The sequence below is a fragment of the Carcharodon carcharias genome, chromosome 27, assembly GCF_017639515.1.
Source record: "Carcharodon carcharias isolate sCarCar2 chromosome 27, sCarCar2.pri, whole genome shotgun sequence".
In the NCBI taxonomy this organism is placed as follows: Eukaryota; Metazoa; Chordata; class Chondrichthyes; order Lamniformes; family Lamnidae; genus Carcharodon; species Carcharodon carcharias.
In genome coordinates this window covers 13,609,677-13,634,334 of record NC_054493.1, presented here as the reverse complement: position 1 = coordinate 13,634,334, position 24,658 = coordinate 13,609,677, and the positions used below count along the sequence as shown (strand labels likewise).

The 24,658-nt window shown below is 44.8% G+C and overlaps 2 protein-coding genes across 11 annotated transcripts in view; both read right to left on the bottom strand.

Annotated features, from left to right (window-relative positions):
- Positions 1 to 17,427, bottom strand: part of LOC121270397 (zinc finger protein 420-like) — a 38,081-nt gene extending 20,654 nt beyond the window's left edge. The window contains exons 1-5 of one of the 9 annotated variants that reach the window (XM_041175705.1): positions 17,221 to 17,419; positions 15,201 to 15,640; positions 8,587 to 8,640; positions 4,448 to 6,141; positions 3,976 to 3,985 (exon numbers count right to left, since the gene is read on the bottom strand). In XM_041175705.1, coding sequence (XP_041031639.1) covers positions 3,976 to 3,985; positions 4,448 to 6,018 — 1,581 coding nt within the window. In that variant the 5' untranslated portion in view covers positions 6,019 to 6,141; positions 8,587 to 8,640; positions 15,201 to 15,640; positions 17,221 to 17,419. Of the gene's footprint in view, positions 1 to 3,975; positions 3,986 to 4,281; positions 6,142 to 8,586; positions 8,641 to 15,200; positions 15,641 to 17,169 lie in introns of those variants that run through there. The other 8 variants (XM_041175696.1, XM_041175697.1, XM_041175701.1 and 5 more) reach the window with 8 other exon arrangements.
- A 2,672-nt stretch (positions 17,428 to 20,099) lies between these two features.
- On the bottom strand, positions 20,100 to 23,802 carry LOC121270413 (gastrula zinc finger protein XlCGF8.2DB-like). Of its 2 annotated transcripts, none has more exons than XM_041175725.1 (2): positions 23,709 to 23,802; positions 20,100 to 22,841 (listed from the first exon to the last, which is right to left on the bottom strand). In XM_041175725.1, exon 2 carries the CDS (start codon positions 22,109 to 22,111, stop codon positions 21,125 to 21,127), a length of 987 nt encoding a protein of 328 aa, XP_041031659.1. In that variant the 5' UTR covers positions 22,112 to 22,841; positions 23,709 to 23,802; the 3' UTR covers positions 20,100 to 21,124. The 2 variants fall into 2 exon arrangements, with proteins under 2 accessions (XP_041031659.1, XP_041031658.1); XM_041175724.1 differs by lacking the exon at positions 23,709 to 23,802 and adding an exon at positions 23,613 to 23,691.
- Positions 23,803 to 24,658: the final 856 nt, after the last annotated feature.

Below are 24,658 nucleotides of genomic sequence, written 5' to 3'. Positions count from 1 at the left end.
GAGGTCAGAAGTTGAGTGACCCTGGCAAAACACAAACCGAGTGTCATTGAGCAAGTTATTGCTAAGCAACCACTGCTCGATAGCACTGTTGGTTGCCCATTCCGTCACTTTACTAATGATTGTGAATAGACTGATGGGGTGGTAATTGGCCAGGTTGGATTTGTCCTGCTTTTTGTATACAGGACATACCTGCCCAGTTTTCCATATTGCCAGGTAGATGCCAGTGTTGTAGCTGTACTGGAACAGCTTGGGTAGGGGCACTGGAAGTTCTGGAGCACAAGTCTTCAGTATTCTTTCTGGAATATTGTCAGGACCCATAGCCTTTGCAGTATCCATTGCCTTCTGCCATTGCTTGATATCACGTGGAGTGAATCAAATTGGCTGAAGACTGGCATCTGTGATGCTGGGACCTCTGGAGGAGGCCAAGATGAATCATCCATTTGGCACTGCTGACTGAAGACTGTTGTGAACACTTCAATGTTATCTTTTGCACTGATGTTCTGGGCTCCTTCATCATTGAGGATGGGGATGTTTTGGAACCTCCTCCTCCGATGAGTTGTTTAATTGTCCACCACCATTCATGACTGGATGTGACAGGACTGCAGAGCATAGATCTGATCCATTGGTTGTGGAATCTCTTATCTCTGTCTATCACTTGCTGCTTATGCTGTTTGACACACAAGTAGTCCTGTGTTGCAGCTTCATCCAGATTGACACCTCATTTTTAGGTATGCTTGGTGCTGCTCCTTACATGCCCTCCTGCACTCTTCATTCAACCAGAGTTGATCCCCTGACTTGGTGGTAATGGTAGAGCGAGGGATATGCCGGGCCATGAGGTTAAAAATTGTTTTTGAGTATAATTCTGCTGCTGATGGCCCACAGTGCCTCATGGTTGCCCAGTCTTGAGTTATTAGATCTGTTCGAAATCTATCCCATTTAGCACTGTGGTAGGTCAGGTGAGAGGCCAATGGTGGGAGCCTTTTTCTCTGCTGTCCTATTCGGGCTTCTATGATCTATAATAATATAATGATTCATAGTAAATACAGTATGATAGAACCACAGAGCACAGATGGTGGCCATTCAGCCTGTTGTGCCTGTATTGTCTCTGAGAAGGTTACCAATCTGTCCCACTCCCCTGCTCTTTTCCAATAGCCCTCCAAATCTTTCCCTATTAAGTAAAAGTCCAAATCATTTTTGATCGTTACTATTGGATCTGCTTTTACCAGTCATTCAGACAGTGTGCTCCTGATCATAATAACTCTCTGATTAAAATACTCTCCCCTCATCTTCACTTTGGACTTTTACCAATTATTTTGAACCTGTGTTCTGTGGTCACTAACCATCCTGCCAATGGAAACAATTTCTCCCTAAACAGAGGAAAACTCCTAAAAGTATCGACATTGCTATGAAATCACTCCCTATTCTCTCCGCTCTAAAAAGATCAATCCCAGCTTCTCCAATCTCTCCACATAACAGAAACCCCTCATCCCTATTAACCATTCTGGTAAATATTCCTTACATCCTCTCTAAGGCTTTGACATCTTTCCTAAAGTGTGGGACTCAGAATTGAACACAATATTTCAATTTAGGATTAACCCCAGGTTTATAAAGATACTGGATAACTGACTTGCTTTTGTACTCCATGCCTCTATTGATAATTCCAAGGTCCCCATTAGCTTTTGTCAAACAGTTTGATCAACTTCTCCTGTCATATTCTTGGATTTGTTCACTTACACTCCCAGGTTACTCTGTTCCTGCACTCTGTTTAAAAATGTACCATTTAGTTTATACAGCCTCTCCTCATTCTTCCTTCTCCTGGTGCAGTGGGACCAACATTTGTGCTTTAACTAACAGCACCAAAAATACTTGACTAATTGGTTATTCATCTAATCGCTGTTGTTGGACTCTTACATTGTGCAAACTGATTGTCATGAAACAGTAGTAACTTGTATTTATAGAATATGTTTGTTGTAATAAAACTTTGCAAGGTGCTTCAGAGGATTTTCATAAAGCAGAATTAGAGACTGAGTCACTAAGGATGATATTAAGGTCGATGGCCAAAAGCTGGATTCAAGAGGCACATTGCAACAAGCATCTTTAATCAGGAGACTGGCCGAGAGGTTTAGGGAGGGAATTTCAGAGCTTCTTCCACCTCGTGATCCATGTGTAAAAGTTGAATCTGATTGCACTTTTTGTGATGGCGATTTAGAAATATTTTGTAATGTTCTTTCAGATATTTTATGAATAAAGTATATTTTTCGAAAAAAAAATTCAGATCTTCATCACCTTACCCTCGAGTGGCTGTGGTGGGGAAGAGACTGTTATTCACCTCCTTCTGGAATGTGCCTTTGGAAAGAAGGTCTGGAGAGAGATACAGTGGCTTTTGTCCAAATTCATCCTGAGCAATGCTGTGATACAGGACTCTGTGCTCTACAGGCTATTCCCAGGGACACACAGCGAGACAAACATCAACTGCAGCTGGAGGATCATCAACTTGGTGAAAGATGCTCTTTGGTCTGCCTGAAACATGTTGGTCTTCCAGTGCAAAGAGTTGTCCCCAGCCGAGTGTTGCAGACTGGCACATTCCAAGGTCTAGGACCACATGCTGAGGGACGCACTAAAGCTTGGGGCAGCCACTGCAAAGGCTCAATGTGGAAAGGTCACTGTCTTAGACCCTTCTGGCATAGTGCACCGAGATGCTGGGAATTGTATGGACCCCTTGGGCTGTACGGCTCATAATGAATATATGTAGTAAATACTAAATGTATTATAATTGTACCTCAGAGTGCAATATGATGTATGTCGATAACTCCAATACCATTGCACTTGTCTGTCTGTAATGACCATAATGAAATGACTAATATTCATTGATTGTATTGAAGTACCTCGTGATCTATGTGTAAAAGTTGAATCTGATTGCACTTTTTGTGATGGCCAACTAGAAATGTTTCGTCATGTTCTTTCAGGTGTTTTATGAATAAAGTATATTTTTCAAAAATAGTAAATAAATTTCAGAGCTTCATGCCTAGGCCCTGCTACAAATGGTGGGGTAATTAAAATCAGGGATGCTCTAAGAGGTTAGAATGAGGGGAGGGCAGATATATCAGAGTGTGAAACTGAAGATTATGGAGATAGGGAGGGTTGAGGTCATGGGAGGATTTGAAAACAAGAATGTAAATTTTAAAATTGAAGCATTGCTTGACCAGGAGCCAATGTAGGTCAGTGAGTGATGGGTGAACAAGACTTGGTGTGAGAAAGCACATGGGTAGCAGAGTTTTGGAATGATCTCACGTTTCCATGTAGGGGTGGGGTGAACATGAGAGGCTGGTCAGAAATGCATTGGAATCGTCAAGTCTAAAGGTAACATGGGCATGGATGAAGGTTTCAGCAGCAGATGAGCTGGGGTGGGCTGGAGACAGGCAACGTTATGGAGATTGAAATAGCTGGTATTCGTGATGGTTAGCTATGTGGTCAGAATGTCATCTTGGGTTCAAATTGGGCTTTGGTCTTCCCAATTATTAATTGGAGGAAATTTCTGCTCATCCAGTACTGGATGTTGGATAAGCAGTTTGATAATTTAGTAACAATGGAGGAATGGTGGGATGGTGGTGAGGTAGAGCTGGGCATTGTCAGTGTACATATGAAAACTAATACTGTGCTTTTGGATGATGTCACCTAGTGGCAGCCTGTAGATGAGGAATAGGAGGGACCAAGGATAGATCCTTGGAGGACACCACGTACAAGGACTTTGGAGAGGAAAGGGAGGTTGGAGATGGGGCGGTAATTTGCAAAAACGGTGGGTTAAAGAGGTTTTTTTTAGGATGGATGATGACAATGAATTTAAAGGTGAGACGGACAGTATCAAAAAAGAGAGAACTGTTAACAATACCAACTAACATGGGGAGGGTGGATGGCTAAATGGCTAACAGTTTAGCGAGAATAGGATCAAGGGAGCAGAAGGCAGGTCTCATGGACAAAATTAGCACTGAAGGAGATAGAAGATAGGAGAGAGGCTGGAGAAAGAAGCAAATTCAGGGCTTAGACAAGGGGGAACTTTACGGACAGTTTGTCCCATTGAGCTAGTGGGAGGGAAACAGCAGAGGCAGCTGATCAGCTTGTCTCAATCTTAGTGATGAAGAAGCTCCACAAGTTCCTCACACTTGTTGTTGGAGGTGAGTGTGGATGATACTAGGGAAAGGGAGAGCACTTCAAAAGGAACAAACTCATGTTAGTTTATGAAAAAGATTCAACAGACTGTGTGTTGAACACAAAGCTCTTTTATTTTGCTTTTATCCATAGTATTAACTACAATAACTGGCCTAGAGTTTATTAACATCAGCAGATACAGACCCCAATGAACAATGGTTCATCCCAAATATGATTAACAGAAAAATCCAATCACTATAGTTACTTGTGAATTCGCTGGTGTACCAGCAGGTTGGATGACTGCGTGAATCCTTTCCCACACTCAGAACAGGTGAACGGCCTCTCCCCAGTGTGAGTTCGCTGGTGTATCAGCAGGGTGGATGACTGACTGAATCCCTTTCCACACTCGGAACAGGTGAACGGCCTCTCCCCAGTATGAATTCGCTGGTGTGTCAGCAGGGTGGATGTCTGACTGAACCCCTTCCCACATTCAGCACAGGTGAATGGCCTCTCCCCAGTGTGAGTGCGCTTGTGTGTCAGTAGGTGGGATGACCGACTGAATCCCTTCCCACAGTTGGAGCAGGTGAATGGCCTCTCCCCAGTGTGAACTCGCTGGTGTTCCAGAAGGGTGGATGACCGAGTGAATCCCTTCCCACACTCGGAGCATGTGAATGGCCTTTCACCAGTGTGAACTCGCTGGTGTGTCAGCAGGTTGGATGACCGAGTGAACCCCTTCCCACACTCAGCGCAGGTGAATGGCCTCTCTCCAGTGTGAGTGCGCTTGTGTGTCAGCAGGTTGGATGAACAAGTGAATCCCTTCTCACAGTCAGAGCGGGTGAGTGGCTTCTCCCCAGTGTGAACTCGCTGGTGTTCCTGCAGGGTGGATGACCGAGTGAATCCCTTTCCACACTCAGAACAGGTGAACGGCCTCTCCCCTGTGTGAATTTGCTGGTGTGTCAGGAGGTGGGATGACTGAATGAACCCCTTCCCACAGTCGGAGCAGGTGAATGGCCTCTCCCCAGTGTGAGTGCGCTTGTGTGTCAGCAGGTTGGATGAACAAGTGAATTCCTTCCCGCAGTCGGAGCAGGGAAACAGCCTCTCCCCAGTGTGAACTCGCAGGTGTTCCAGCAGAGTGGATGACCGAGTGAATCTCTTCCCGCATTCAGAGCATATGAATGGTCTCTCACCAGTGTGAATTCGCTGGTGGACAATCAGATCAGTTGATCGCCTGAACCCAGTCCCACAGTGAGAGCACCTGAACGGTCTCTCGTCAGTGTGAACACGTTGATGAAACATCAGATCCCAGGAACTTTTATAGCACTTCCCACAGTCTGGGCATTTAAAAGGTCTCTCGTTAGTGTGAACTCGCTGGTGTGCCAGCAGATGGGATGACTGAGTGAATCTCTTCCCACACTCAGAGCAGGTGAATGGTCTCTCCCCAGTGTGAATTCGCTGATGTACAGTGAGGTCAGATAATGTCTTGAACCCAGTCCCACAGTGAGAGCACCTGAACGGTCTCTCGTCAGTATGAACACGTTGATGGCCAGTCAGTTTCCAGGAACTTTTAAAGCACTTCCTGCAATCTGGACATTTGAAAGGTCTCTCGTCAGTGTGAACTTGTCCATGTTGCAGCAGGTGGGATGAACAAGTGAATCCCTTCCCACACTCAGAGCAGGTGAAGGGCCTCTCCCCAGTGTGAACTCGCTGATGACTTTCCAGCTCTGATGGGTAATTAAATCCCTTCCCACAGTCTCTGCATTTCCACAGTTTCTCCCTGTTGTGACTGCATTTATGTTCTGACAGGCTAGATGATTGGCTGAAGCCTCGTCCACACTCAGAACACATGTACGGTTTCTCCCCACTGTGAATCATGCTTTCTCCTTTTATGTTCAAAATCCGATGGTATTCAGGTTATGATAAATTAGGCGACTCTGTCAGATTTTGATGTGCTGTTTGGCCTCAGCTTCCCAACTGCAAATCCTCCCCTTTAATGCCCTGTGAAATTGATTTAACACAGAATAAGAGACAGAACCCACAAAAACATAAAGGCAGATTGTGAATCTGGTAACTTGTGGGGATGGCACTAGGAAAAAGTGACCATGAAAACTGCTGGATTGTCATAAAAACCCAACTGGTTCATTAATGTCCTTCAGAGAAGGGAACCTGCCACCCAAACTGGTCAACACAAGACTCCAGCCTCGATGGGAGAAGAGAGCAAGAGAGAGAAGCTGTGGGGTGGGAGAGGCAAGGGGTGAAGAAGAGGGATTTTACATATCTACAAATCAACCAAAACTTTCACAGAACCTCCCAAACCCTCAACCTTCATCACCTAGAGGGACAATGATAGCAGGTGTATGTGAACACCACCATCTCCAAGTTTCCCCTCCAAGTCACACAACATCCTGACTTCTCTGACATCCAAGACTGGATAAACAGAAATTTCCTCCATTTAAATATTGGGAAGACCAAATCCATTGTCCTCAGTCCCCACTACAAATTCCACTTCCTAACCATCAACTCCATCCCTCTCGCCAAAAACTGAGGATGAACCAGACTATTCACAACAATGGAGAAATATTTCACTCCAAATTGAGCTTCCAACCATGTATGGAATTGTTTAAAACACTGGTGAGGCCACAACTGGAGTATTTTGTGCAGTTCTGGTCACCACATTACAGGAAGGACGTTATAGCTCTGGAGAGAGTGTAGAGGAGGTTTACAAGAATGTTGCCAGGGTTAGAAAAGTGTAGCTACGAGGAGAGATTGGATAGGTTGGGGTTATTTTCCTTAGAACAAAGAAGGCTGAGAGGTGACTTGATGGAGGTGTACAAAATTATGAGGGGAATAGATAGAGTGGACAGGATAAAATTGTTTCCCTTGGTGGAGAATTCTAGAACCAGGGGACATGGATTCAAGATAAGTGGCAGAAGGTGTAGGGGGGACATGAGGAAGAACTTTTTTACGCAGGGGGTAGTGGGTGTCTGGAATTCGCTGCCCAAGTTGGTGGTAGAGGCAGAAACTTTAAACGCTTTTAAAAAGTACCTGGATCTGCACCTAAATTGCTGTAAGCTGCAGGGCTATGGGCCGGGTGCAGGAAGGTGGGATTAGAAAGGGCACCTGGATGTCCTCGGGCTGGCATAGACAAGATGGGCCGAATGGCCTCCTTCTGTGCTGTAACTTTTCTATGGTTCTATATCTGCATCATCACTATTACAGTATGCTTCCACCTCAGTAACATTGCCTAACTCCACCCCAGTCTCAGCTCATCTGCTGCCTCCCACATTCAACCTCCTTGTGATCGTGAGGTCATCCAAAGCTCTGCTGCTCATGTACCCACTCAGACCAAGTCTTGTTTACCTTTCACCCCTGTGCTCACTGACCTACAAGGCTCCTGATTCATAAAACTCCTCTGCAACACCTTGGAAAGGTCGAATACATGAAAGGTGTTTTACAATTACAAATTGCTGTTGTTGATTTTGAACATTTCATCATTACTTGGTGAAAATCCTGTACCTCCTTACTTAATATCATTGTGGGAGCATCTACACCAGATGGACTGCAGCAGTTCAAAAAGATCAAACATCATCTTCTCCACAGGTAACTGGGGATTGGTAATATCTGCTGCTAGTCTTGTTAGTGAAAGGACAGGAGATGGGATTATCTGATTGGCTCTTGCAGAGATCCAGCACAGGCAGGATGGGCTGAATGACCTCTGTCTGTAGTATAACTAATCAGTGATTCAATGACTCGATGAAAAAGGAGCTACACTGGAGGCCAGGGAACTAACTTATACAACTAATGCCTCCCCCGCAACAAACCAGCTTTAAATTGGTCTGTTGGTGATTCTAGACTCAGTTCTGTGAGCGACGAGTGCAACAAAATAATAGCAAAATACTGCAGCTGCTGGAAATCTGAAACAAAAAGAGTAAATACTAGAAATACTCAGCAGATCAGGCAATAACTGTGGAGAAACAAACAGAGTTAACAGTTCCGAGTGTAGAGAATGAATTACAGGGAATAAAAATGGTGCAGAGCTAGATGGAAAATATAAGCTCAGAAGCAGAAGAGAAATGAACTATAATGCAGGTAAAACAATTCCTGACTCTGAAAGATACTCTGAGAAGATAAAGCTGGTAAACTAACAGCTGATGGTCAGGAGATGGACGGCGGTGGGAACCTCATTTCGACATGGTTGGCAGAAGTAACAGTAAAATGCTAAACATGTCTAAAACACATCCATTATTCAAGACAGAGGAAGTTAGACCATGGCAGAGAGGTGATCAGGGAGATTAGGCAGAGCTGAAATGGAACAATGGATGGACATGGATTCAGATCCACAGCAAAGGAGCCATGCCAGCCCCAGAGCCATGGAACCTCACACAGACAACAGAGCAGAACACTAAAAGATCTAAATTGCAGATAAACAGTCAAAATACTCACCTCTGAAACAATTTTACTCCTTTCAATATTAAAATCTCCTGCTGGAGCCTGCAGCTGAAAAGATATCGAAAGTACTGGAGTCAGAGAAAAATCTCCCAGTTGAGGAAATACCAGGGGAGCGGGGTGATGTCACTGAGCAATTGTCGATGTGTGATGACATCACAGACACGAACACAGAATATCTGGGTCTGTGCAAACCAGTGATCACCTCATATTATGAAGGATGTAAGGGTTCTTGAGAGGGTGCAGAGGAGATTTACCAGAATGGTTCCAGGATGATGGTTTATAGTCACATTGTTAGGCTGGTAAAACTGAGGTTGCTCTCCTTGAAGCAAAGCACAGGAGGGGGTGCAGAGGAGATTCACCAGGATGTTGCCTGGGATGAAACATTTAAGTTATGAAGAGAGGTTGGATAGACTTGGGTCGTTTTTGTTGGAGCAGAGAAGACTAAGGGGCGATTTGATCAAGGTGTACAAGATTATGAGGGGCATGGACAGGGTGGATAGGGAGCAGCTGTTCCCCTTAGTTGAAGGGTCAGTCACGAGGGGTCATAAGTTCAAGGTGAGAGGTAGGAAGTTTGGGGGGATGTGAGGAAAAACTTATTTATCTAAAGGGTGGTGAGGGTCTGGAATGCGCTGCCTGGGAGGGTGGTGGAGGCGGGTTGCCTGACATCCTTGAAAAAGCACCGGGATGAGCACTTAGCAGGTCATAAACTTCAAGGCTATGGGCCAAGTGCTGGTAAATGGGATTAGGTAGATAGGTCAGGTGTTTCTCACATGTCGGTGCAGAATCGATGGGCCGAAGGGCATCTTCTGCACTGTGGTTCTGTGAAAGGGAGATTTGATAGAGGTGTACAAGTTTATAATAGATTTAGGTAAGTAAAGCTGTTCCCATTATTTGACTGTAAAAGGATTGTGGGACACATTTCAAATTTTCCACAAGACCTACAGGGAGGATGTGAGGAAGAAATTTTTGCAACGCGAGGTAATAACCTGGAACTTAATGCTTACACTTAAATGCTGATCAAATCCAGGTCCTACATATGAACATACGAATTAGGAGCAGGAGTAGGCCACTCAGCCCCTCAAGCCTGCTCTGCCACTCAATACGATCATGGCTGATCTGAATGTAACCTCAACCCCACATTCCAGTAACCTTTCACCCCCTTGTTTATCAAGAATCTATCTAGCCCTGCCTTAAAAATATTCAAAGACTCTGCTTCCACCACCTTTTGAGGAAGTGTTCCAAAGACTCACCACCCTCTGAGAAAAAAATTCTCCCCATCTCTGTCTTAAATGAGTGACCCCTTATTTTTAAACAGTGACCCATTGTTCTAGATTCTCCCACAAGAGGAAATATCCTCCCCACGTCCAGCCTGTCAAGATCCCTCAGGATCTTAAAGATTTCAATTAAGTCACCTCTTACTCTTCTAAATTCCAGTGGATACAAGTCTAACCTGTTCAACCTTTCCTCATTAGACAACCCACCCATTCCGGGTATTTGTCCAGTAAAACTTCTTTGAACTGCTTCTAATGCATTTACATCACTCTTTAAATAAGGAGACCAGAACTGTACATAATATTCCAGATGTGGTCTTACTAATGCTGTGTACAACTGAAGAATAACCTCCCTATTTTTGTACTTAATTCCCCTCACAATAAATAATAACATCCTATTAGCTTTCCTAATTACCTGCTGTATCTGCATATTAGCCTTTTGTGGTTCATGCACTAAGACACCCAGTTCCCACTGAATCTCAGAGCTCTGAAATCTCTCACCATTTAGCTAAGCTTGTTTTATTCTTCCTGCCAAAATGAACAATTTCACATTTGCTGACATTATATTCCATTTGCCAGATCTTTGCCCACTCACCTAACCTATCTCTGTCATGTAGTCTCCTTGCAACTTCTTCACAATTTACTTTCCTACCTATATTTGTCATCAGCAAATTTAGCCACCATTCCTTCATCCAAGTCATTTACATAAATTGTAAAAAGTTGAGGCCCCAGCACTGATCCCTGTGGCACACCACTCATCATATCCTGCCAAACAGAAGACGACCTATTTATGCCAACTCTCTGCTTCCTGTTGGCTAGCCAATCTTCTATCCTTACCAATATGTTACCCCCTACACCATCAGCTTTTATTTTCTGCAATAACCTTTGATGTGGCACTTTATCAAATGCCTTCTGGAAATCTAAATACAGTACATCCAGAAGTTCCCCTTTATCGACAGCAGATGTGGCTCATTCAACGAACTCCAATTAATTGGTTAAACATGATCTCCCTTTTACAAAATCATGCTGACTCCGCCTGATTGCCTTGAATTTTTCCAAGTGCCCTGCTATAATATCTTTAATAATAGCTTTTTATGTTTTCCCTATGACAGATATTACACCAACTGGCCTGTAGTTTCCTGCTTTCTGTATCCCTCCCTTTTTGAATACCATTTGCTATTTTCCAATCCAATGGAACCTCCCTGAATCTAGGGAATTTTGGAAAATTAAAACCAACTATCTCACTAGCCATTTCTTTCAAGGGTGAAGTCCATCCAGACCTGGGTATTTCTCAGCCCGCAGCCCCCAACAATTTGCTTAATACCATTTCCCTGGTGATTGTAATTTTCCTGTTCCTCCCTCCCTTCCATTCCCTGATTTACAATTATTTCCGGGATGTTACTTGTGCCCTCTATACTGAAGATTGAAACAAAATTCCTGTTTAATTCATCCGTCATCTCCCTACTTTCCATTATCAATTCCCCAGATGCACTTTCTATAGGACTAACAGTCACTCTTTTCCTTTTTAAATATCTACAGAAACTCTTACTATCCGTCTTTATATTACTAGCTAGCTTTCTCATACTCTAATTTTTCCCTCCTTATTAATCTATTTATCGTCCTTTGCTGTTCTTATATTCTTTACAATCTTCTGACCTGCCACCCATCTTTGTGTGATTACATATTTTTTTTAAGTTTGATACTGTATTTAACTTTTTTGGTTGACCACAGATGGTGGGCTCTCCCCTTGGGAGATGGGACGGTAGTTTGCAAAGATGGTGGGGTAAGGTTTGTTTCTTCTCAGGAGGGTGATGGTGGTGGATTTTAAGGTGAGTGGGACAGAGAAGAGAAAGAGAACCATTAACAATATCAGCTAACATGGAGAAAATAGATGGTCAGCAGTTTAGTGAGAATAGGGTCAAGGCAGTAGAAGGCAGGTCTCATTGATAGGATGAGTTCTGAGAGGGCAAGAGGGGAGATAGGAGAGAAAGAGAGCACTTCAAAAAGATCTAACTTGTGTTAGAGATGTTACAAAATCTCGACACACTGTATGTTTAACATAAGGCTGAGTTATTTGACTTTATCCAGAATACTAACCCCTATAATTGGCATGGAGTTTAACATCAGCAGAAACAGACCAAATGACATAGTTCAGTCCTGGATGTGAATAACAGAAAAATCCAATCACTGTAGTTACTTGTGAACTCGCTGATGTGTCAGCAGGTTGGATGAGGTAGTGAATCCCTTCCCACACTTGGACCAGGTGAACGGTCTCTCCCCAGTGTGAACTCGCTGGTGTGTCAGCAGGTTGGATGACTGAGTGAATCCCTTCCCACAGTCGGAGCAGGTAAATAGCCTCCCCCCAGTGTGAACTTGCTGTTGTGTCAACAGGTCAGACAACTGAGTGAATCCCTTCCCACAGTTGGAGCAGATAAATGGTCTCTCCCCAGTGTGAATGCGCTGGTGTACAGTTAATTGAGATGAGTGCCTGAACCCAGTTCCACAGTGAGAGCACCTGAACGGTTTCTCATCAGTGTGAACACGTTGATGGAGCATCAGGTCCACGGATCTTTTAAAGCATTTCCCACAGTCTGGACATTTAAAAGGTCTCTCCCCAGTGTGAACTGGTGTGTCAGCAGATGGCATGAGTGAACTCTTCCCACACTCAGAGCAGCTGAACGGCCACTCTCCTGTGTGAATTCGCTGGTGTACAGTGGTGTACAGTGTCTTGAACCCAGACCCACAGCGAGAGCACCTGAACGGTCTCTCATCAGTGTGGACACGTTGATGAGCCGTCAGTTCCTGGGAACTTTAAACGCACTTCCCACAGTCTGGACATTTGAAAGGCCTCTCGTCAGTGTGAACTCGTCGGTGTTTCAGCAGCGTGGATGAACACGTGAATCCCTTCCCACACTCAGAGTAGGTGAACGGCCTCTCCCCAGTGTGAACTCGCTGATGTTTTTCCAGCTCTGATGGGTAACTAAATCCTTTCCCACAGTCCCCACATTTCCATGGTTCCTCCCCATTCTGACTGCATTTACGATTCACCAGGCCAGACTAACTGAAACCTCAATCACACACAGAACACGTGTACGGTTTCTCGCCACTGTGAACGGTGCTTTCTCCGACCATGTTCAAATTCCAATGATATTCAGGTTACAATAAGCTGGGCAACTCTGTCAGATTCTGATGTTTGGTTTCAGTTTCCCGAATGCAAATCCTCCCCTCCTAATACCCTGTGAAATTGACTGAAAACAGAGAAAAGGGAGTGAGAGAGAACCCACACAAACACAAGGGCAGGTTGTGAAATTGAGCTGAATGAATGTGGGAATTTGTGGGGCCAGCACGAGGAAAAAGTGACCATGAAAACTGCTGGATTGTCATAAAAACCCAACTGGTTCACTAATGTCCTTCAGGGAAGGGAATCTGCCACCCAGTCTGGGCCTACACAAGACACTGGCCTAGATTGGAGAACATAACAAGAGAGAGAAGGGTTGGGTGGGAGAGACAAGGGCTGAAAATGAGGGATTCCAACTCAACCAGAATTTTGACGGAAGCTCCAAAACCCTGAAGCTCCACCACCTAGAAGGGCCAGGATAGCAGGTGTATGTGAACACCATCACCTCCATGTTCTCCTCCAAGTCACACACCGTCCTGACTTGTCTGACATCCAGCACTGGATGAACAGAAATTTTCTTCATTTAAGTATTGGGAAGACCAAAACCATTGTCTTCAGTCCCCGCTAGAAATTCCACACCCTGGCCACTGACTCCATCCCTCTCCCTGGTAACTGTCTGAGGCCAAACCAGTCTGTTCACAACCACTGGGTCATATTTCACCCAAAAATTAGCTTCAAACCACATATATGCATCATCGCCAAGGCCGCCCATTCCCACCTCAGTAACATCGCCCGACTCTGCCCAAGTCCCTGCTCATCTTTTGCTGAAACTCTCATCCATTCTTTTGTCACCTCTTGACTTAACACTCCCAGCCGTCCTCCCACATTCAGCCTCCCTGTAATCATGACATCAAGTCTTTTACCCCCATCACCCCAGAAATCGCTGACCTACAAAGGCTCCTGATTAAGAAGAACCCAAGTTTTAAAATTCTCATCCTTATTTTCTTATTTCTTATCCTTATATCCTTATTTCTCCATGGCCCCTCCCTATCTCTGTAATCTCCAGCTTCACAACCCTCTGAGATATCTGAACTCCACTAATTCTGACATCCTGAACATTCCCGATTTTAATTTAACCCTGAAAAGTGTGAGGTGATACACTTTGGAAGGAGGAATTTGACAAGGAAGTTTTCAGTGAATGGCATGACACTAGGAAGTTGTGAGGAACAAAGGGACCTTGGTGTGTGTGTCCATAGATCTCTGAAGGCGGAGAGGCATGTTAGTGGGGTGGTGAAAAAGGCATATGGGACACTTGCCTTCATCAATCGAGGCATAGATTACAAAAGTAGGGAGATCAACTTGGTGAGGCCACAGCTGGAGTACTGTGTGCAGTTCTGGTCGCCACATCATAGGAAGGATGTGATTGCACTGGAGGGGGTGCAGAGGAGATTCACCAGGATGTTGCCTGGGATGAAACATTTAAGTTATGAAGAGAGGTTGGATAGACTTGGGTTGTTTTTGTTGCAGCAGAGAAGACTGAAGGGCGACCTGATCAAGGTGTACAGGATTATGAGGGGCATGGACAGGGTGGATAGGGACCAGCTGTTCCGCTTAGTTGAAGGGTCAGTCATGAGGGGACATAAGTTCAAGGTGAGGGGCAGGAGGTTTAGCGGAGGATGTGAGGAAAAACTTGTTTATCCAGACGGTCTGGAATGCGCTGCCTGGGAGGGTGGTGGAGGCGGGTTGCCTCACATCCTTTAAAAAGTACCTTGATGAGCACTTGGCAAGTCATAACATTCAAGGCTATGGGCCAAGTGCTGGTAAATGGGATTAGGTAGGTAGGTCATGTGTTTCTCATGTGTCCGTGCAGACTCGATGGGCCGTGTGATTCTGTGAATTGTTCCACTTTTGGTGGTCAAGCCTTCAGCTGCCAAAGTCTTCAGCTGTGGAATTTCTTCCATGAACCTCTCTGTCTCCCTACCACACTTTCCTCTTTTAAGATACTCCTTAAAAACTATGTTTGACCAAACTATTGGTCACCTGCCCTAACACCTCATTATGTCGGTTTAGTGTGAAATGTTGCTGTATAACACTCCTGTGAACACACATTGGAATGTTCTATTACATGAAAGGTGCTATATATATACATATAGTTGTTGATTTGGACATAAACAGCTGTTCCTTCATCATCACTGGGTGAAGACCCTGTAACTCCTTACCTAACAGCATTGTGGGAGCATCTTCACCACACGGACTGCAGCGGTTCAAGAAGGTCAAACATCATCATCTCCACAGGTAACTGGGGATGGGTAATATCTGCTGCTGGTCTTGTTAGTGAAAGGGCAGGCGAGTGGGACTGGCTGATTTGCTCTTGCAAAGAGCCAACACTGGCGGGACAGGCTTAAATAACTTCCGTCTGTATTGTAACGATTCCATGATTCTATGATCAATGAAACAGGACCTACACTGGAGGCCAAGGATGGAATTCAGCCATCAACACGCACCCTGCAACAAATCGTCTCTGACCTGATCCGACTGTGTTCCCAGATTCGGTTTTGTGATCAACGCCTGCAATAAAATAATAGCAACAGACTGCGGCTGCTGGAAATCTCAAAGATAAAGAGGAAATGCTGGAAATTCTCAGCAGCTCAGGCACTATCTGTAGAGAGAGAAAAAGAGTTAACGTTTCAGGGTGTGCCGAATGAATTACGGGGAATAAAAACGGCGCAGAATTTGATGTTCGAAATAAGCTCAGAAGTGGAAGAGGAATGGACTATAGCGCAGGTAAAACAATTCCTGATTATGAAAGATACTGTGGGAAGATAAAGCCGGTAAGTCAGCAGCACATGGTCAGGGAATGGGTGGCCGTGGAAACCTCATTTAGACACAGTCGACAGAAATAACAGTGCAATACTAAACAAAGCTAATATACACCCATTATTAGAGACAAAGGAAGTTAAACAATGAGAGATAGGTGATTGGGGAGGGCAGAAGTAAAAGTATCACAGACACAGATTTAAGATTATCGGTAAGATCAACAGGGGGGATATGTTAAGGAGTCAGTTACTGCAGTAAGGAGAGACGATATCTTGGAGGGGGCATTGAATGAAGCTTTGTGGGTAGAGCTTAGGAATAGAAAAGGGGCAGCCACATTTTTAGGTGTTTATTATAGACCCCCAGATAGTCAGCGGGAAATTGAGGAGCAAATATGCACAATTTGTGGAGGTGTGTAAAAACAATAACAATAGGGTAAACATATAGGTGATTTCAACTTTCCCACATTAATTGGGATAGACATAGTGTTAAGGACTTGGATGGAGTGCATTTCTTGAAATGTGTATAGGAGAATTTTTTAGGTCAACAAGGGACGGTGCATTGCTGGACCTAATTCTGGGATGAAACATTTAAGTTATGAAGAGAGGTTGGATAGATTTGGGTTGTTTTTGTTGGAGCAGAGAAGACTGAGGGGCGACCTGATTGAGGTGTACAAGATTATGAGGGGCATGGACAGGGTGGATAGGGAGCAGCTTAAAAACCCTTATTTGAAGGGTCAGTCACAAGGGGACATAAGTTCAAGGAGAGGGGCAGGAGGTTTAGGGGGATGTGAGGAAAAATGTTTTTACCCAGAGGGTGGTGACGGTCTGGAATGCACTGCCTGGGAGGGTGATGAGGCGGGTTGCCTCACATCCTTCAAAAAGTACCTGGATGAGCACCTGGCACGTCATAACATTCAAGGCTATGGGCCAAGTGCTGGAAAATGGGATTAGGTAGGTAGGTAGGTCAGGTGTTTCTCACGTGTCAGTGCAGACTCATGGGTCAAAGGGCCTCTTCTGCACTGTGTGATTCCGTGGGGACGAAATTTCACAAAGTGAGTGTTAGTGACCTGGAACTCAATACTTAAACTCAAAGGCTGATGAATGGAGTGACTCGAATCAGATCTTAATGTGATGTTTAGTTTTAGTTTGCTGTGTGTATAGCCTCCCCTTCTAACCCCTGTAAAAGGAGTTTCCAAAATCCATCCCTGTCAGTCCCGGATAGAAATTCACAATATTTTCTCCTCCTGCTGACAGGGGACATGTCGAGCGCGCATGCGCAATTCTTCACATTGACCCAGTAAAGATGGCGGCCGTTAATCCGGGCCTATCGCTAGAGACGCGATCCCGCAACCTCCGTCCCACAGATACTAACTCGATACCAGTAGCTTCTTATTCTGAGTTCAGAGCCACATCGTGTACTTACGAACCCGCCCCGTCCATCCACCGGCTCCGTTTCTCCCTCTACTCCGCAAATTCTCTTACCGCCTGAAGCTGAAACAAACAAACATCTTTCCATCGCCACTACCCGCACTACGCATGCTCCAGACCACAATTTTTTTGGTGGGGGAATGATTGACGGCGGCTTCGGACCAATAGGAATAGGGTACAGGGCTGGAGGACCGAGCGGGAGCGGCTGGCCCTCCAACCATTCGGAGTGAATGAGGGGCGGGGCTGAGCCCAGATCTCCCTCATTGGCTGAAACTCTGCATCATTTTGGAAGCTGATTTGTCTCAAACTCCAAGGGAAAACTGGACCTTTCTGTTTGTGGCTTTAAACAGATGAAACCCTGTGGGTGTGGAGCAAACATTTCAACATTTGTCACTGAAATGTGGGAACATGATGAAACAATGCACAAGCAATTGACCGACTTTATCCGAATAAAATAAAGGGAGAGCCTGTAATGGTGGTGCAGAAACACAGGGACCTCGGTTGAGGTGGGATGGAGGGAGCGGGAGGAGGAGCAGCGCCGGCCGGGCGGGTCAACCAGGTCCCGGGCTCGGCCCTGACTCCCGAGCAAGTGTTGGCCGGATTCAACAAACTGCGGCAGGAGCAGCGCGGGCTGGCGGGGAAAGGAGCCGAGCTGGATCAGGAGGTGGCGGAGCACGGGCTCGTGATTGATACACTGACAGAGGTGGACGGGGGGCACTGGTGTCTTAGGGTAGGGGAGACGGGGCCTACTGGAATGGCCCTGTATGTGCCCCCCCTCACTGCCCTGCATGTACTTCTTCAGCCGCTTCCTTGGAGAAGCGCATCTCAGGCCTTGTGAAACTTGGCGGCTGTTTGACCTTGGGAGGCATCGCGCGGTGATTCTCTGGAGCTCTGAAGGCTCCTTTTTTTTATTTGGTTGTGTTTCTGACTATTAAACTTGTGTGACTGAAAAAAAAAACACAGGGACCTCCGTGTACATGTCATTGATGGTGAGAGGGTATGTTGAGAGAGCAGTTAATAAAGCATTTAGTATCTTAGGCTTTATTAATGGGGCATTGAGTACAATAGTAAGCAGATCATGTTGAATTTGTATGAGACGCTATTTAGGCCTCATTTGGAGTATATGTCCAGTTCTGGGCACCATACTTGAGGGCGGATGTGAAGACATTGGGGAGAGTACAGAGGAGATTCACAAGAATGCTTGCCAGGATGAAGAACTGTAGCTATGAGGATAGATTGGAGAGTTTGGGACTGTTTTCATAGGAAAAAAGAAGGATGAGAGGAGACTTGATAGATGTAGTCAAAATCCTGAGGGGTATGGACAGGATAACTAATGAAACTGTTTCCACTCAAGAGAACATCAAGAACTAGAGGGCACACTTTCAAAATAATTGGCAAAAGGATTAAAAGTAATGTGAGGATTTTTTTTTCACCCAGAGAGCGGTTGGAGTCTGGAACAAACTTCCTGAAAGGGTGGTGGAGGCAGGATGCTTGGGGTATTTAAAAGGGAATTGGATTGCCACCTGAAAAGAGACAATGTGCAAAGTTAGAGGGATAAGTTACAGGGACGAGGTGGAATGCTCTTTTCAGAGAGCTAGTATAGACTTAATGGGCTGAATGGTCTGCTTTTGCATTGTAAAGATACTGTGAATAACTGGGCGGACAGGGAATGTCACCATCAGAACAAGGAAAGTCCCTGGTTTCAATAAATGAATCGGCAGAAGGGTTAGGATAGGTTCAAGAAAAGGTTAATACTGTCATCATTCAGAAAAACACATGATAAAGGAACAACTGATTTCAAAGACAATCTCTTGTCGTTTGTGTGTGATGGGGGTATGCTGGACCACATTTAAAGGAATTAAATGATAAATGTCTGTATTGGACAATCACATGAAAATGTGAATTCAGATGAGGATATGGATTGGTGTTAGGTGGCAAGATCTGGATCTGTGTATTACTCAGGACGCCTTAAAATCAGAGTGACAGTATTTCAGAACCTAGGTTCAAAATACACAGGGGTAGGGGACAAATTCACCCCCAAAATGCCTGTGAAAATTCTATCATGGGAGCAGCCACTGAAAGAAAAATTACCCCCGTATGTGGGAGAGGGAACCTGTGAAGATCAGCTCCTCCAATCACTGATTCTGCCTCTCATGATTTTGCTGCTTCTCTAGACAGAATCTGTGATTGGAGGAGCAGCTTTGCCATCCATTTTGAGGAAGGAAGCTTGCGAGCGTGCTGCCTAAGTCAGTGATGTGTACAGGAGCTGTGTCTCCCTGGGACGGAACTAGATTTCAGAGCAGTGTGAGCTCTTAAAGAGTGAATCAACCTGTAGAGAAGCACAGAACTCTCTCCATTCTGCCAAGTGAGCCTTGATTATTTTTATATATCTCAGGAGGTGGGTTGAAATACCCACAAGTGTACAGCACAGGTATTTGAGTGACCAGGTATGTGAACTCACTGGCTAATCACATATGCCAAATTAGAAGTTGAGATACATTTGTCAAGGTTTATATTCTTAAACAGTTATGTGCTGGTTAACGCTCACAGACAACATACAGAACCCCCGTTCTGAGCTGATCTCAGCTGGTACAGTGATGTTACTGATGAATTTTGAATGTAATTACACACACAATGAAGAAAAACAAGAGTTTTTTTTCCTGCTCCACCATCTGATCCAAAAAACATTCTGCGTTTATTTACCAAATATATAAGCGCTTTATGATTTGAACTGTAACCAATAAAATTAGTAAAACCTGAAACCAAGGATTAAAAGTATCTGGTTAACTTAATTTCAACAAAATGGAATGTGTTAAATCTACTTTGATCAATGTAGCAAGTCCTGTTTTTATCCAGAAAGAGGTTCACTTGACATAGAATATTAGAAAGTGTCTTTATTTGATGAAAGGTGAATATAATTGTCAAGGGATTTGATATAAACCCTGCCAAGTGCTACTTTTCCAAACCAGTTTTCCAAAGAGAAAAGGGACACAGGCAGACAGTCGGCAGCAACTTCAGCTTATCCATAGACAGTGAAAACAATGTCAGTCAGTCATGTAGTGAGAACGCACACGAGGCAGATCCTTTCTATAATATGTTTGTTTTTAGAAATACAGAACTTATAAACTTCCCAAAGCATCTTCCCATGTAAGTGCAGGAAAGTCAACATCTGCACTTTCACCTCCTCCTTTCCCGCTGTCCAGGGGCTGTTCATTCCCAATAAGTTACCTGGTATCAAATGGTTGGAATTTTCATGAAGGAAATGGAGTATGGGAGATTAATTTAAAATAAATTAACAAAAACATCTTATTTATAAATTCCAAGTTAAAAGATTTAATACATACAGTGTAGGTATTTGTGCTGTTATCTATTGAAAGAGGGGACCCCCCCCAAAAAAAAATCAATGTAAATACACAAGATAATGTTACTGTGTGACTGTAGCACCTAATAAAGGAGTTAGTGAGAATGAAAAAGGAGCACCTGAAGCCCAACTCATAGTTCTTCAAAATCAAAGAATAGCCCTCAAGAAAATCTCAAGAGCCTTTGAAGAAAAAAATATTTTGACACGTGCAACTGTACCTTTGAGATACTGAATGGTAGATTTTGCACCAAAGATCAATTTAAGATTCAAAATTAAGTTCATAATTTTATTGTAAGTGGGTTGCTCTTGAGAGTTCTTGAACTAAGGAGAAAGATCACAGATGGCGCTTTTAAAAAGGGACACTGCAGCCTCAAAAGTCAGTGACATCTCCAGAATATTAAACTCCACCCAGTTATTGAGCTGTTAGCATCAGCATAAAGAAACAAAATATTGTCAGACTATCAATACTAAACATGACTAACAGCAGGAATAACAGCAGAATCCTATCCCTGCAGTCAATTATGAACTTGCTGATGTCTCAGGAGGCATCGTGATGGAGTGAATCCCTTCTCACACACAGAGTGTTGAATAACCTCTTCTCAGTGTGAGTGCGTTGGTGGGTCAGCAGGTTGAAAGACTTTGCAAATCCCTTCCCACACAGTGAGCAAGTGAATGGTCTCTCCCCAGTGTGAACTCGCTGGTGTGCAGTGAGATTTGATGACCGATTGAAACCTTTCCCACACACGGAGCAGATGAACGGTCTCTCCCCAGTGTGAACTCGATGGTGCAAAATGAGGTTGGAAGACTGCCTGAACCTCTTTCCACAGAAAGTGCAGCTGAATGGCTTCTCCTCGGTGTGAATTCGCAGGTGTCTCAGCAGGTTAGGAAAAACCGTGAATCCCTTCCCACACGTGGAGCAGGTGAACGGTCTCTCCCCAGTGTGAACTCGCTCATGTGCAATGAGGGAGGATGCCTGTCTGAAACTCTTTCCACAAGAAGTGCAGCTGAATGGCTTCTCTTCAATGTGAATTCGCTGGTGTGACAGCAAGTGGGATGTCCCAGTAAATCCCTCCCCACACACTGAGCAGGTAAATGGCCTCTCCCCGGTATGAGCTCGCTGGTGTAATGCTAGGTTGGATGACTGAGTGAATTTCTTCCCACATTCAGAGCAGGTGAACAGCCTCTCCCCAGTGTGAGTGCGTTGGTGAGCAGTGAGCGCAGGAGAATGCCTGAATTTCTTCCCACAGGAAGTGCAGTTGAATGGTTTCTCCTCAGAGTGAATTCGCTGGTGTGACCAAAGGCCAGATGACTGAGTGAATCCCTTCCCACACACAGGGCAGGTGAACGGCCTCTCCCCGCTATGAACTCGCTGGTGTAATGATAGGTTGGATGACTGAGTGAATCCCTTTCCACACTTGGAGCAGGTGAACGGCCTCTCCCCTGTGTGACTGCGTCGATGGTTTTCTAGCAGGGATGGGTAACTGAATCCTTTCCCACAATCCTCACATTTCCACAGTTTTTCCATTGTGTAGGTCCGTTTGTGTTCCTATAGTTTGGACAATTGCTTGAAGCCTCATCCACAAAGAACATGTGCACAGCTTCTCCCTCCTGTGAATACTGTGATGTTTTCCTCAGGCTGTGTATCTGGTTAAAGCTCTTCCCACAGTCAGTTCACTGGAACACTCTCTCTCAGGTGTGTGTGTCTTGGTGCTGTTCCAGTCACACTGATGTTTGAAGTCTTTTCCCTCGGTCAGAACAGACAAACATTTCTTCTTCCACATTCAAAGGCAGATGATATTGAGATTCCGATGAATGGACTGACTCACCCAAAACTTGATATGAGGTTTGATCTGAATTTCACTTCTGCAATTCTTCACTTCGAAGCGGCTGTGAAAGGAGTTCACTAAAATTATCACCGTAGGTCTTTTTCTTTTCTCTTCCCATGCCTAGTGGCATATGATGTCGACAAATCATGTGCTTACATCTGTTTCCATAGCTACTTTGTCCTGGAACAGTTTGCTAACTTGTCACCAGAGGCAATTGCATGAGGGTACTATCACACATCAAGCACAGCTGACCAGGGGACTCTCCCACTCTTACTGCCTGTCATTGGCATTTTGGAAGGATTTACAGGTTCATAACTGAATACACTGTATGAACACATCGTCCGTGGCCATCAAGTCCTGAAGTAGAACCTGGAGCTTCAGCTCAGAGGCAGGGACACTACTCAATGTGCCACAAGATCTTCCCCATCCCTGTAAGTACAGAACAGGAATTCAAAACGGACAATTCTAGTTTTTCTCGAACATAATTTACCTCTCTTGTTCCTCCAGAGCTGTGAATCCCTGTCACACAAGCTCTCGCTCCTCCCTGCGCTGAAATCCAAACCCATCGCACCATCTCCACCATTCCCTTCCTACACTCCCATTACCTTCCTCCCTCTCCTTTTGCTCTGACTGATTCAATTCTCAAGCCTTTGTGTGCAAAGTGAGAATAAAACCAATGAATGAATCATTTTCTCTCCTGGTCACAGGGACCCTGAAGCCCCACCCACTCTCTGTTCCATAACCAAAATGGCTGCACATAAAGTCCCGGAGTTGCAAACGCGAGACCTGCAGGTTCCGGGGGTTTGGGGCCTCCAGCGGGTGTTTCTGAATCCTCCCCGCCCACCTCCCAGTGTTTCCTTCCTTCCCACAGATCAGATTCCTCATTGATTTGAGCCCAAAGTGTAACCTCTTATTTACTGTCCCCCCTCCCCCATCCTCTGATGTGAACCATCCTCCACTAGCTGACCCAGGATGGCGGCCGTTAACCTGGGCCTGTTCCCGGGAGGGAGAAGCCCCGCAGCTGCAAACCAGGAGCTGACAATTATTCCTCAGGGTTTGCGGATCCACAAAGTGTTTCCAAATCCTCCCCATCCAGCCGCCGGCTCCATCGCTCCCTCCGCCCGGGCCTGTCACCGCGGGGTAAACACGGGGCCTGGGGCCTACCCCAGAAGTTACTCCAGCCGCGGTTTCCATTCCTACCCTGTGCTCACAGTCTCCTCCCAAACGGTCCGCTCCTCCTCACTCTGTCACCATGACTGACACTGAGCATGCTCAGAGCGCACACCCTCACTGCACCTGCGCACTGGGAGCTGTCTCACCGGTCGCCATCTTGGGAGAGGATGGCAGGTCTTTGTTCAGGGAGCCAGGATCATGAACGGCCATCTTGGTGAAGGCAGGGGAGTGAGGGCGGGGCTTCCTCTCCTGTATAAAAACAAAAAACTGCGGATGCTGGAAATCCAAAACAAAAACAGAATTTTTCAGAAAAACTATAATTTTAGTCAAATACGGTGAATGCTGGAAATCTGAAATAAAAACAGAAAGTTTTGGAAATCCTCAGCAGGTTTGGCAGCTTCTGTGAAGAGAAACAGATGAGGACTCGAAACGTCAACTCTTTTCTTCTCCGCCGATGCTGCCAGACCTGCTGAGTTTTTCCAGGTAATTCTGTTTTTGTTTTCCTCCCCGGTGACAGGCCCGGGTTACCCGGGCAACCGGCCGCCGCCATCTTGTGCTGAGGGTTTTCCATCCGGGACTTTAATGAATGACAATGAGCTGGAGTCAGTTTGAAAACTGTTCAGAGGAAGGTCTGAAATCAGATTTACATCCAGATTCCTGTAAGGACAATAAAGTTTACATCAATTATGTGTTTAAAATGAAATCAGAATGCTGGAAATACTCAGTTCTGAAGAAGAATCATATTGGATTGGAAATGTTAAATCTGTTTCTCTCTCTTCACAGAAGCTGCCAAACCTGCTGAGGATTTCCAGAACTTTCTGTTTTTATTTCAGATTTCCAGCATTCACCGTATTTTACTAAAATTATGTTTTTCTAAAAATTTGTTGCATGACTAGTTAAGAGTAAAATAATTGATACCATTTAAATGTACAAATCAGTGATATTTATTTATGTAACTGAGATTAGGCTGTTTAGGAACAATGTCAGAAATCACTTGACAGAAAATGTAGTGGAAATCTGGAAATCTGTTGAGATTTCGTCAGTTAACAATTTAAAAACTGAGATTGCTGGAC

Excerpts from the sequence above, each read along its gene's own strand:
- LOC121270413 (XM_041175725.1), bottom strand. The coding sequence starts at position 22,111 with ATGGAAAAACTGTGGAAATGTGAGGATTGTGGGAAAGGATTCAGTTAC.